Source organism: Schistocerca nitens, chromosome 6 (genome assembly GCF_023898315.1).
Source record: "Schistocerca nitens isolate TAMUIC-IGC-003100 chromosome 6, iqSchNite1.1, whole genome shotgun sequence".
Taxonomy (NCBI): Eukaryota; Metazoa; Arthropoda; class Insecta; order Orthoptera; family Acrididae; genus Schistocerca; species Schistocerca nitens.
In genome coordinates this window covers 421,238,741-421,252,720 of record NC_064619.1, presented here as the reverse complement: position 1 = coordinate 421,252,720, position 13,980 = coordinate 421,238,741, and the positions used below count along the sequence as shown (strand labels likewise).

Here is a 13,980-nt window from a genome sequence, read left to right as displayed (position 1 = left end):
GCCTCATCACCATTGTTCAGTTCACCACCAACATCCAACATGCTGATGGCATGCCAGTGTGATGGCTAACTGCCTGTTACAGGATTGTGAATTGCTCACTGCCAGTTGGAGTGCTGTGGCCACTGATCAAGAGTCCAACCCTTTCCTTCTGCAGTGTCTTCAGGATCCATCATCCACAGGATTGCATCTGGAACTCCTCCCTCTACAAGGTTCTAAGCAAAATGTTTGGTGTGATACACTTGTGCCATAACCTAGCTCACTTGGGTATCAAAGCTGCTTCAAAATTGCTTACTGATAAAAGTAGTCTGTCACAGTTTGCAGCATGACTGACACAATGGGCAAGATGTTGAAGCTGCCAAGCTACAAAAATAACTTACCTTGTATCTGTACCTGTCTCCTCTTTCCCTGCCCAGTCAGGAAGTTTCGCCTGTATCCACTTGGATATTGCAGGTCTTCATCCTGCTGAGTGTTGTGGATATCATAGGTACCCGAGTACCACTTCCATAAGATACAGGGAATAGGGACAAATGACTTTAGTCTTTTCTGTTGAATTTGTTCAGTGGCTTATAGTACCTTTTATGCAATCTTCATTTTTACAGGTCTACAAAAACATTTTCCATATACAAGTATATCTGAGTGAGACCTAATGGTTGTCATCTAATGGAATTCATCATTTTGATAAATTATTTCAGTGGTGCCATTTATCTTTATGTCCTTCTGACTACATCCCCAGTACTCATTGGATTTCTACCCATCATTCTGCAAAGGAACATGTGGCTCCAGCATCATCATATTCTGCCACTTTTCAGCTTGGATGTACAAGTAAAACAAAATGACACCTCTTAGACTCTGGACTATTTGTGCTACATGGCCAACACAATTGACCGACTCAGTGTTTATAGGTTTCTTTCAGGGGTAGCATGTTGAGCGTATTCAAAGAAGTTTCAGACTTTCTGTCTGTTGATGTTAACTAAAAGGCGTACAACTTTGCTTCTGCCATTTGCCGATAGCTGGTGACAGCAGTAAGTAGCGGTCTAAAGAAACAGATCATAGGCATCAGGCAGTTAGCTTGCACTTTGGTCAACATAACCTCATTCAAACATTAGTCGATTTCTGTCTGCATCACAAAGTTGTACTTGATTGAAAATGTCAGTTTACGAGCCTAATTCTCGTCATTTGAGGCAGGTATTACTTTTTTATTTCAATATGAAGAAAACAGTGGCTGGGTCTCATCGAATGCTCTCAAGTACGTATGGTAAGGATGCTATTAGTGAAAGAATGTGTTGTGAGTGGTTTCAATGCTTCAAGAACGGTGATTTTAATGTCACAGACTGGCATAGTGGTGGAAGGGAGAATGTTTTCGAAGATGCAGGATTGGAGACATTGCTAAGTGAAGACTAGCGTCAAACTCAAGAAGAATTGGCATGATTAGTGGGAGTGACACAGCAAGCCATTTCAAAATGTCTCAAGGCTATGGGCATAATTCAGAAAGAAGGAACTTGGGTCCCGTGTGAGCTGAAACCAAGATACGTTGAACAGCATTTGTGTATTTGTGAACAGTTGCATCAGAGGCAAAAACGCATTGTGACCAGGGACAAAAAATGGGTTCATTATGATAACCCTAAACACAAAAAGTCATGGGGATATCCCGGACATGCTTCCATGTTGATGGCCAAACTGAATATTCATGGCTCCAAGATCATGCTCTGCATTTGGTGGGACTAGCTCAGTGTCATGTACTATGAGGTATTAAAACCAATTGAAACAATCACAGGTGCTTGTTATTGAATACAATTAATGCGTTTGAGCAGAGCATTAAAAGACAAATAGCCACAATACAGTGAGAGCCACAATAAGGTGATTTTGTAGCATGACAATGCTTGACCCCACATTGCAAAAGAGGTCAAAACGTACTTGGAAATGTCAAGATGGGAAGTCCTACTCCACCTGCCGGATTCTCCAGACATTTCTCCCTCTGACTATCACCTGTATAGATCAATGTGCACGGGCTGGCTGACCAACACTTCTGATCTCATGAAGAAGTCATAAATTGGATTAATTCGTGGATCGCTTCAAAAGATGAACAATGTTTTCGATGCAGGGGTCATACACTGCCCGAAAGAGGGGAGAAAGTAGTGGCCAGCGATGGAAAATACTTTTAATGATTCATGTGTAACCAATTTGTTTCATTAAAGCCTCAAATGTTGCGAAAAAATGGCATAAACAAAGTTGTATATCTTGTACAATCCACAATATTTTGACCGGGTACCCACCAGTCATCTTCAGATGAGTCACTGAAGTCTTAAATAGCTACCATCAAGATAGCTAGCAGATGCCCAGTGAAGATATGATGGATTGTAGTTAGCACTGACCAGCAGTGTTCAAATTTCCTTATTAAAATGTCATAGTCAACTAGGTCAAAAGCTTTAGAAATACTGCAGATGAAACCAATAGGATTTTGGCCTTGATCTAACCCAACTGAGATTACACATTCAAATGCAGCTGTTAATGTCAATTTTATTTTGTGAAATAATCTAAACTAACTACCATTAATGATGTCACTTCTTTCAAAATATGACATACATTTAACATACATTATTTTTTTGAGAACTTTTGAGAAAAAGAGTAGCAGGCCAACTGGCAAGATTCTAACTATTTTCATTCTACCCAGAAAACTACCTTCCTTCAGACATGAATCAAGTAAATAGCAAAACAGTTTGGCCATTTCATCATCAGAAACGCTTCTGGAATGTGTATTTTGGAATGGTGATCAGCTGGACTGCTGCATCTGCATGATGTCTTCTCTTGGCTCAAACTGTATTCCTTTCAGGGACATTTCAGCTGAGACAATAACAAAAAGTCTCATAGAGTCAAGTCTGGAGAGTAGGGAGCTTGAATAACCACAAGAATATTGTGTTTGGTGAGGAAGTTCAGAATCAGAGACCAAGAATGGGCAGGTGTGTTATCATGATGGAGCACTCAAGTTCTTGCTGTTCACAGATCCAGTCATTTTCAACATACAGCATCATGAAGGTGCCTGGGGCCTCCTGGAACATTCCTTTGTGAATGTTTGGTCTTGTGTTTTGTACTTATGATGCAGCACCCCACGAGAGTCTACGAAAATGGCCAACTTGACCTCAACATTGCTGTGGACCTGCTGTGTGTTTTTTGACCTCATGAATGTTGGGTGTTTCACCTATGTTGACACACATCATGGTTTCTGGATCAACCCATAAACACAGAGCTCACTGTCTGTGTTCATGATGTTTAGAAAGTTGGGGTTACTTTTTGCATTGTCCAGCATATATTGTGTGGTTTCCAGATGGCATTGCTTCTGCTCCATTATCTGCTGTTTCAGTGTGAAGTTTGTGGATAGTCTCCTCATACATAAATTGTTGGTCAAAACTGAATGTACTGATCCTGCTTACCCCTACCTAATCAAAAAGTTCTTGTACTGTGATAGAACGATCTTCCATGACCTAAGTCTACAATGTCATTTCAGCTTGTTGAGGATTTGCCTAAACATAGTTCACTGTCCACTGACATAAAACCATTTTAAGCTGTTTTACCACTCATCTGCCCATGAATTCTTCATGGCATTGTCCCTGAAATCCTTTTGAATCTTGTGAATGGCTTCCATTTGGGTATTGTCAAGTTTTTGTCGAAATGTGATGCAATATTTCTACTAAATTTACTAGAAACTAATGGGCACTTATTATACATCCTCACTGGTAGGCTGACTGGCAGTACTGATGCTTTCTGCTGGTGTGAAAAAATTCATGGCTGTGTATGAATCGCCCCCACCACAGAAATTCACCTGTGCCTTATTCATTTATGAGAGAAAGAAGGTTTGATACTTTTTGAACACATTTCATACAGCTCTTTCCTCAGATTTAGGATGAAGTAGACAACTTTACTAGGCAATAAAATGTTGTGCCTCTACACTGATTAATGGTGTATGAGAAAGGTTAAATGATGTTTTACCCAAATTGCACGAGGGCAGATTAACTGACTATTTTTGCCTGGCCTCTACATTCACCTGTTCTGACACCATTCATGTTGCAAATGGTGTTCACACTCAACATTGTCTGAGGAGCTGTTCTGAGGTGTTGCTTCTTTTCATATATCATTTATCGATCTACATAAAAGCTGATAAATATTGCTTAACTTTCAATTAATTATATTATTTTTGAAACACCCATTACACTGAGTACCTTTGATAGACTGCCAGAAAATCTGATGAATTCTTCTCGGGTTATCAGCCGAGTTGTGCCGTTGTCTTGTCACAACATTTCAATGAGTTTTGTACCCATCATCTTCTGGACTTCGCCAGAAGATGATGGGTACGAAACTCATTGAAACATTGTGACAAGACAACGCCACCACTCGGCTGATAACCAGAGAAGAATTCATCAGTGGAATACGCTGAGAAAGACTGCAATCACACATTTGCCAGAAAATGTAATTTAAGAATAAACATGCAACTAATTTAATGTAATTTTGCATTATAATGCTTGCTCACTTTATATTTCCTGATTTATTATTTCACTATTTTTGAACACATACTGTGTAAACATCAATTTAGCATAGTAAGAATTGATACAAATAAATGAACAATTTTTGAAGCTAAAAGAACATAACCGACACTTTATGGCACACTTCAAATATGTGCCAAGTTCCAAAATAATATGTTAGAGAGAATATGAGTTACTTGGTAAAAACTATCTTCTTTGTAAGGTACGTCATTCTGTTAGTTTATTGCTGTGGTGTTGACTAATCCTCTATTTCAGTAGTTGATATAAGATAACTCAAGAATAAATCTTGATATATCTTCAGTGTGATTATTTCTGAATTGTTAGTTATGAAGTACAGGTTGCATTTCACACACTCTGTATCTAAATATCATTAATATTTATGAAACAGCAGATGTATTAGCAATTACCTCATGAGGTTTATCTGAGAACCATTGGAAAGAGAAGCTACATTTATCCCAGCTGAGTCAGTGAATGCAGTCCCAAAGCCATGTATTGTTTGATATGTGGTAGTTGGATCAACAGTCAGCTTGAAACCTAAAAAATAAAGAAGAATAAGTTGTATCACAAACAGGTAACACTTTTTTCTTTGGAGTCACCATGAAATTCGGAACATTATGGCCAAAAGTATTAATTTATGTATGTCATGGGGTCTGTTGATTTTTTTTGTAGTACAGTTAAGCTGAAACAACAGTAGATGGAATTTAAAAAAAAACTAAAAATAATCATGATATAAAAATGGAAATGTCGTGTGGCTAGGGCCTCCCGTCGGGTAGACCGTTCGCCTGGTGCAGGTCTTTCGATTTGACGCCACTTCGGCGACCTGCGCGTCGATGGGGATGAAATGATGATGATTAGGACAACACAACACCCAGTCCCTGGGCGGAGAAAATTTCCGATCCAGCCGGGAATCGAACCCGGGCCCTTAGGATTGACAGTCTGTCACGCTGACCACTCAGCTACCGGGGCGGACCATCATGATATAATGATGGTAGTCTGCTGAGTATGATTTAAATTGTTATTGCTATAAAATAAAAATATTGACCTATATTTAAACCTACATAAAAGACGGAGAAGAAGAAGAAGGGCAGGAGGACAAAGTCATCTGAGGAGAAGAAAGATAGGTAAGGATAAAAAAAAGGAACTTTTCATAATAGCTGTTTTTTCTTCTTCCATAATCTTTTGAAACTAATTAGTTATAAGCTTCATTCACTTATATTGCTCTCCTGATAATACAAATGAAAGAACTTTGCTGAAGCATACAGTTGAAAAAGTGTACCTTTGGAAAACCACAGTGCGAAAAACTGTTCATGCCATATAATTTGGAAGATAACAATTTTGACTATTTGACACAATCAACCAGTGAGAGAAAAGATAATTTAATTTTATTGGCTTCATGTACTGAGAATATTTGTAGTTGTTTGAGTGTTGTCATTAGCACACAACAAAAATCTTAACACATTGTCATTATCATTGACTTCTTTCAAGATATACAGCTTGATCTTAAAACATTTTATGATTGTGTAGACTGTCACTCTGCATAAGTTTACAGTTCCTGCTAGCACTTGTCTTGAGATATTAAAATCATTCCAGCATTTAAGTGAGAGAGAGAAGTGAACTACAAAAATTAAGGTTTTCTGAGACTTTTAGTTCTTTTCAAAATACTTTAAGCTCTTCCTCTCTGATATGAAGGCCTCCCATTAACCAGATTCATTCCATATCATTCAAGGAAGCATTACACTAACCACACAAACTACACAAGAGTCTCAGAAAGTACTGTACTGTTTCCTTTTAACTGAATTGCCCAGACATGGTGTACTCACCCTTGTGACTTGACAAAAAATTGGTTTCTTATGTTTAACTTCATTTGCACTGTCTATACTACTGCTTGCTTATATTTTTAACTAAAATGCTGTTTGGGTTTTTACAATGGCACAGAAAAAAAATTTCTGTGATGCCTGTCTTGTCATGGGATCTTGATTTTAGCAATGCAGCTGTAAACCCTTCGATCAAACAGCTATATAAATCATCGTACACCAGAGGATTCACAGCAGCTCTCTTCAATAACCCTGTCCATCCCCAAGACTTTCTGGAGCCAAGGACAGTAACAGCATCTACTGCATTCCTTGTGCTCTTACAATGGCTTTTAGCATGAGCAGATATTGGGTCATTAAACAATGTGGGGTGCAATTTTACCCTGCTTAGTGTTTTATCTGCTACATATTCCCTGCAGTCTTGTAGTACCTGTAACAATAACAGACAAATCCTATGTTCATTGTATGTGTACATATGTGACTCTAGGAACCAATGGAAATCCTGTACGAATGTTTTTAGAGACCCATGTAGAAACTAATGAAAAGAAGGGATGGAAGAGAATCACTGATAAACTGGGAGGAGGCAAGGAACTAGAAAGATGAGTAATAGCCTCCAACATTGGCAAAATAAAATATTACCTCTGACTGGTGGCACAAACACAGACAAAACCTGGTGTCTCAAAGGCAACAGGAGAGAGACCAAATGATTAATGATGTTTTATCAACAATTCTGTACGTTATAAGGTCTTTCCAACCCTGGAAATTCCTTTATTATCTTCATCTATAATTTTCCATGCTATACCATACCACTGTGTAATAACCTGAAGTAAATGAGAAATCCTTGCAGGTATACACATCTAACTGTTGTTGCTGGAGTGTAATATCATAGACTTCAATAGCAATGACACATTATATTTGAAACCAGACACTCTTCATGCTTTTGTCACAGTTGAAACATGATGCTGCGAGAAAGTTAGCAAAGTTCTACTTTTCACTAAAATCAGTAAAAAAGAACTGAAACATAAATATTTGGTGCTGATCTACAAAACATGCCTGCTCAAATTTGGAACTCACTTTTGCTTTTGTATGAATGCCGAATTCACAGCGATGCTGTACTCACAATCATGCAATGGGAAAATGATCTGGAGCCTGAGAACCTATGGTCAATATCACACATTTCTGAGGTCAATGTGTGCACCAAAGGTTACTGCAACTGAGTAACAAACAACAATTCACTGACCACATTCACCTTTCCTTATGTGACTCCACAACTGATTGTTTCCAAAGCAGAATCTCAGAATGATCTGTAACACAATTACTGGTACTATGAACATTTTTTTCTGTCAATGAACAGTTCACTTACCCCTAGTGTCTCTCAATATTCCCTAAGTCTTCCAGAATTCCCTGATTTTTACAGTGAATTCAGTTTGTCCGAGCGGTTCCAGTTTTTTCAGACAAATGTGTGTGCATGTGTGTGTGTGTGTGTGTGTGTGTGTGTGTGTGTGTGTGTGTGTGAGTGATTCATGCTGACAAGCCCAAGTTAGCTACTGCATGCAGAAAGATGCTAATGTGCTCTTGAGTTGAAATGCATAATGGAATAACACAGTGTATATGGTTAATATGTGTGACAAACTTTCCCCAGGGGAAGGGTGCTGCATTACTCTGTGATATGAATTAGGTATAAGACTTTAAAACTCCTCTGTAAATTCAGATAGTTGGCTTATATGCAACAGAATGGGCGTGATACAAGCTTTATATTTTGATATCCCAAAAAATCCTAATATATGGATCCTTTTCTGTTTCCACAGTGTTATCCAGTATTCATTTATTTGAGTAAATAACTAGAGTGTGTTGTATTATGGTGAACAAGAGGAATATTTATTGAATCAACCCTTGTGTGGACTGATGACATCAGAAGTTAAGTCGTATAGTGCTCAGAGCCATTTGAACCATTTTGAACCCTTGTGTGTATTGTGGTTTTCAGTAGAAAAACTGGTTCAATGCAGCTCTCCCTGCTAGTCTATCCTGTGGAATTCTCTTGATCTGTGCATAACCACTGTAAACAATTTAATGAATGACAATGACTGGAGAACATGGTACTATGATTACCACACTCAATTGGCATTCGAGAGGAATGAGACTTACATTCAGGTGAGAAGTCATAGAATAGTGATATGCACATACACAGAAGGTGGTAATGTCAGGTACAAATGATATAAAAGGGCAGTGCATTGGTGGAGCTGTCATTTTGTTCAAGTGATATACATAAAAAGATTTCTGAAGTGATGACCACACAACAGGAACTAACAGACTCTGAATTCACAATGGTAGTTGGAGCTAAATGCATGGGGCATTAAATTTTGAAAACTGTTAGGGAATTCAATATTCTGAGATCCACAGTGCCAAGAGGGTGCCGAGAATACAAAATCTGAGGTAATACCTCTCACCATGGACTACACAGTAGCCAATGGCCTTCACTTAACTACTGAGAGCAGTGGCTTTTGCTTAGAGTTATCACTGCTAAGAGACAAGCAATGATGTCTGAAATAACCACAGAAATCAATGTTGGATGTACGATGAATGTATCTGTTAGGACAGTGTGCCAAAATTTGGTATTAATGGGCTATGTTAGCAAACAAGCAATGCAAGTGCCTTTGCTAACACCATGCCATCACTTGCAGTGTCTCCAGCCTTGTGACCATATCAGTTGGACAATAGATGACTCTAAAACTGTGGCCAGGTCAGATGAGTCCCAATTTCAATTGGTGAAAGCTGCTTGTAAGGTTCAAGGGTGGAGCACACTCCACAAAGCCATGGACCCAAGTTGTCAAGCTGGTATTGTCTCCATAACGGTGTGGGCTGTGTTTACATGGAATGGACTGGGGCCTCTGATCCAACTGAACTGATCACTGACTGGTGATGGTCATCTTCAGCTGCTTGGAGACCATTTGCAATCATTCATGGACTTCATGTTCCCAAACAACGATGAACTTTTTATAAATGACAATGCGCCATGTCACTGGGCCACAATTGTTTGCAATTGGTTTGAAGAACATTGCGGACAGTTTGAGTGACTGGTTTGGCTACCCATATTGCCCGATATGGGACATAATCAAGAGGTCAGTTTGTGCATAAAATCCTGCACTGGCATCTGCAGTTATGGACAACTATAAAGCCAGCTTGGCCCTATATTTTGCAGGGGCTTCCAGCAACTTGTGGAGTCCATGCCATGTCAAGTTGCTGCACTGTGCTGGGCAAGAGGAGATGTGACATGATATTAGGAGGTATCCCACAACTTTGTCATTTCAGTATATGCTTTTATTGTGCCATGCAGGCTTACTTTTTTAATGGTTTCACTAAATTGCTTAAGAGAAATGCAGTTACTGTTTCTTTGAAATGGACATGGCTGATTTCCTTTCTCTTCTTTGTCATATTTGAAATTACGCTCCATCTCTAATTCCCACACTATAAACAGGAATTAAACTTAAATCTTATTTTTTCATCATCAAAATTGGAACTGAATAGTAGATCCATAATTTGTTCATTGATAGAAGATAGAAATGACATCTGTTCACTGGAGAAAATGCATAAAAAGAAGATAATTTTTCATCCATGTCATTACATTTGATTCCAATGAATCTATAAGCAATAAATGAAAGGAAGATCAGTTAAATGACTTTTGAAATATCTTTGCTCTTGTAGGAAACAGTAGTGTGGCAGAGGATTAATAGTAGCTCAAAATCTCTCTCTCTCTCTCTCATCCTCCTCATCTTCTACGTCATCCTTATGTCATGAGAATCCTTAAAAATATGTTTATGACAACAAAGGAATTAAAGTATTCATCTGATTGTCCCAACAGTACCAGGATTGGAGTAAAAGACTGTTATTGGCTATTAATAACAACAGCATCATAATACCCATATAGTCTCATAAGATGTTGCAGAAAAATTATTTAGCAATTTGCATTTACTTACGAAAAATATTTCTGGAAGAAGTAAATGAACCAGTGCTCTTGTTGAATCGTAAGCCGTCTTCAGTTGAAGTGTAGAGCAAATATTGGCCTGAAGGAACAGGTGCTGGTTTATCAACGGTATCACAGTATGTCGCATTGCAGACACAGACAATCTTGTTGTCACCATAGTATTTCGGTACACATTGTTGGTCTGCTGCCACTATCACTGAAAATGAACACAAAATTATCTATTATAAGACAAAACACAACTTGCAGCATTGGAGTGAATTGAAGCACAGACAATACAGAGTGACACATCATTCAGAATGTTATACTGTCAGAGCAGGAAAAACTTTTTTTACTAAATATATTTATTGCTTTATGTATAATATGAAAATGAACTAAATATTGAAATTATGGACAAATTCATAATAATGAAATAAACTTTACAATTGCATTTATTTATAGCTGTGTAAACCACAAAAGAATTGAATCAGCTACCTTTTTTCACTGCATCTTTCCTTCCAAATAAATTTTAACTGCTTGAGAAATTATATTTCAGTTCCATAATAATTAAGAGATCTGGTTCCTCAGAATAAAAGAAAAACTTATGAAAATAGCAAACACTTAAGAATAGCTAAAATATCTTTTCCATTCTTTTAATAAAATTTCAGACAAAAATTTCATAGTTTCAACTTTAGACAAGTGGACTAATGTGCACCACAAACAAATTATCTGATGGGGAAATTGGTAGAAGTGATGTACATGAGCAGACAAACAAATAATTACAATTTCAGAATAGCTGAATGATTTATTCAACAGAAAGAAAACAAATTGAGCAAGTCAGTACACGTTGGTCCACTCTGGCCCTTATGCAAGCAGTTATTCGGCTTGGCATGGATTGATAGAGTTGTTGGATGTCCTCCTGGGGGATATTGTGCCAAATTTGGTCAAATTAGTAAGTTAGATCATCAAAATCCCGAGCTGCTTGGAGGGCCCTGCCCATACTGCTCCAAATGTTCTCAGTTGGTGAGAGACCCAGAGACCTTCTTGGCTAAGGTAGGGTTTGGTAAGTACAAAGACAAACAGTAGGAACTCTCGCCATGCGCAGGTGGGCATATCTCACTGTGATGTAAGCCCAGGAAGGCTTGCCATGAGGGGCAACAAAATGGGGCATGGAATATCATTCATGCTGTGCCTTAAGAGTGCTGGGGGTGACAACCAAAGAGGTCCTGCTATGAAATGAAATGACACCTCAGATCATCGCTCTTGGTCGTTAGGTCATATTGTGGGTGACAGTCAGGTAGGTATCCCACTGCTGTCCAGGGCATCTCCAAACACATTGTCGGTAGTCATAGGGCCCCAATTTGAAGTGAGACTTATCACTGAAGACAACTCTACTCAAGTCAGTGAGATTTCAGGCTTAATGTGCCCAACACCACTGCAAATTGGCTTGTTGGTGTACAGCACAAGAGGAAGCATGAGCTCAGCCTCCTTTCCGTGAGCTACCTTTGGTCCTTGTGGTCCCTGAAGCACCTGTCACACATCAGATTGATGATAGCAAAGAACCTAGCTCATAAGTACCTCTCTGACGATTGCTCGGTCCTCACATTTTGTCGTGTTTCTAGGTCAACTGCATCCATCTTGATGCTATGTTCAGCCGTGGTTCACCTATTTTCTATTCAAATATTGAGTGATTCACTGACTACTACAATCAGCTTCTTTGAGCCCACCTACACATCCTCTCTCATATGTTGACATCTGTGTGTATTGTTCATAAACCTATCTGCGATGCATAGTTACTGTCCAACTGAGTATGTGGAATGAAATTCACAAAGACTTTAGGCTCTGGTACTGACATGTCCTCTATTTACTATCCTTGCCAGCTGACAGATGAAATTGCACTGAATCATCAGACATTCATCCACTGGCTGCCAATTTTGCATTTTTCATAGATGTCTGTATGAATATCAGTTTGTGACAAATTTGCATAATTTCTTCAGGGTGTTTTTTTCTTAAGAGTGTACATTGAACTAAGATATAGATATTTGTATCAAAGGAAAATCAAAGTTGAGTAAACTAGACTAACAAAACAATGAGACAGAACTGTTGGTCACTGCTTAGCGTTACAAGGCAAAATGTTTAGTACTTCTGACTGACACATATAACAGTGAAAGTGATGACACCAACATACCTCTTGGAACTATTAATTCCTTCTTGAGGAAGGAGAGAGAGATAATTTGCAAAAAAAGAAGGAAGGGCAAGTCACTCGGGCCCCAGGATGAGAAGAATCCTCTGTTGTGAGGATGAAGGTAGACAGGTCTTCTATCTTGTGTTTTATACTGTGCATCTAACCTCAGTGGCTGGCCGGTGTGGCCGTGCGGTTCTAGGTGCTTCAGACTGGAACCGCGTCACCACTACGGTCGCAGATTCGAATCCTGCCTCGGGCACGGATGTGTGTGATGTCCTTAGGTTAGTTAGGTTTAAGTAGTTCTAAGTTCTAGGGGACTGATGACCGCAGATGTTAAGTCCCATAGTGCTCAGAGCCATTTTTTTAACCGTGTGTAGACAGTATGTGTCCTCCCCCAATAATACTTAATAATGCCAGAGACTGACCAGAAGCTACTTCGTAACCAACTCTAGCACAAATAGCCCTAGTACAGCACAGAAAAATAAACACAGTATTTAACAATAACTTCTACATGGATATTGCACTCATCATTATCTGATCATTACGGCAAACTGAAGATATTAGACGTTCAGGATGAGGGCAGACAGAGCTTACACAAATGGTCTGTAGCATTTACAAAAAGTCTGCAATTTCTCTGCTCTTGTCATTCTGTAAAGTCAGAAGCTTTTTATACATCACATATGGAACACAAAAACATGATATAGGCCTATACAAGAAGCTGTAAATGTACTCAGGATCTGAGCAAAAGGGGAGAGGCAGGCTTCAAAATTATTGAAAATTGTATATGTTAATTGCTACACATACTAATGTCATGATTTTATAGTAGATTGTAATACCAGTAATCCTTGACTGAGAGAGTACAGTTTTTAAAAGATGTGTACAAATTATCTTGCTGACAAACAGGAAGATTCAGACACATGTCAATACAGAAAGCATTCTCATGTGTCTGATCTTTCTGTTCAACAGCAAAATAATTTGTACAAATCTCACAGAAACTATACTCTATCAGTTAAGTACTTAGTGAATACTCATTGTCAGTGAATACTTCCTGCATTCATATTTTAGTAGTTTTTGACATCAGTTGTAAACACATGAAAAACACCGCCAGCTGAAGGTCAACCACTACAGGGAGCCTTTAGAACACAGAGCCATTTGGCATTTTCTGTTGTAGGAGAAAAGTGAGAAGTGACAAAATAGTTTAGAGATATCACAACAAATGGGTGTGAATATGCTTGCTCCTAGTTATTAATGACTATAAGTTCTGTCTTTCTCCAAAGTAATACTGAATTAAAAGGTCTGTCTGTGTGTTGCAGCAAAATGTGAGTTCAGTTTGTGATAACACAATATCCTTTGCTTCAAGTGAGATATTGTCCCACAAAGCAAACGTACTTTGGAAAACTGTAGATTTGCAATTTTTGCCATGTTACTGATGTATGAGAGCTCTCCATGCAGGGCCATATATGGTATCTGTAGACCATAAGGTTAAGCGTG

At 38.6% G+C, this 13,980-nt stretch overlaps 1 protein-coding gene across 1 annotated transcript in view; it reads right to left on the bottom strand.

Annotated features, from left to right (window-relative positions):
* LOC126263113 (lysosomal acid glucosylceramidase-like) overlaps positions 1-13,980 on the bottom strand; it is a 135,035-nt gene that overhangs the window by 42,084 nt on the left and 78,971 nt on the right. The window contains exons 3-4 of the mRNA XM_049960121.1: positions 10,321-10,524; positions 4,943-5,069 (exon numbers count right to left, since the gene is read on the bottom strand). Coding sequence (XP_049816078.1) covers positions 4,943-5,069; positions 10,321-10,524 — 331 coding nt within the window. The remainder of the gene's footprint in view (positions 1-4,942; positions 5,070-10,320; positions 10,525-13,980) is intronic.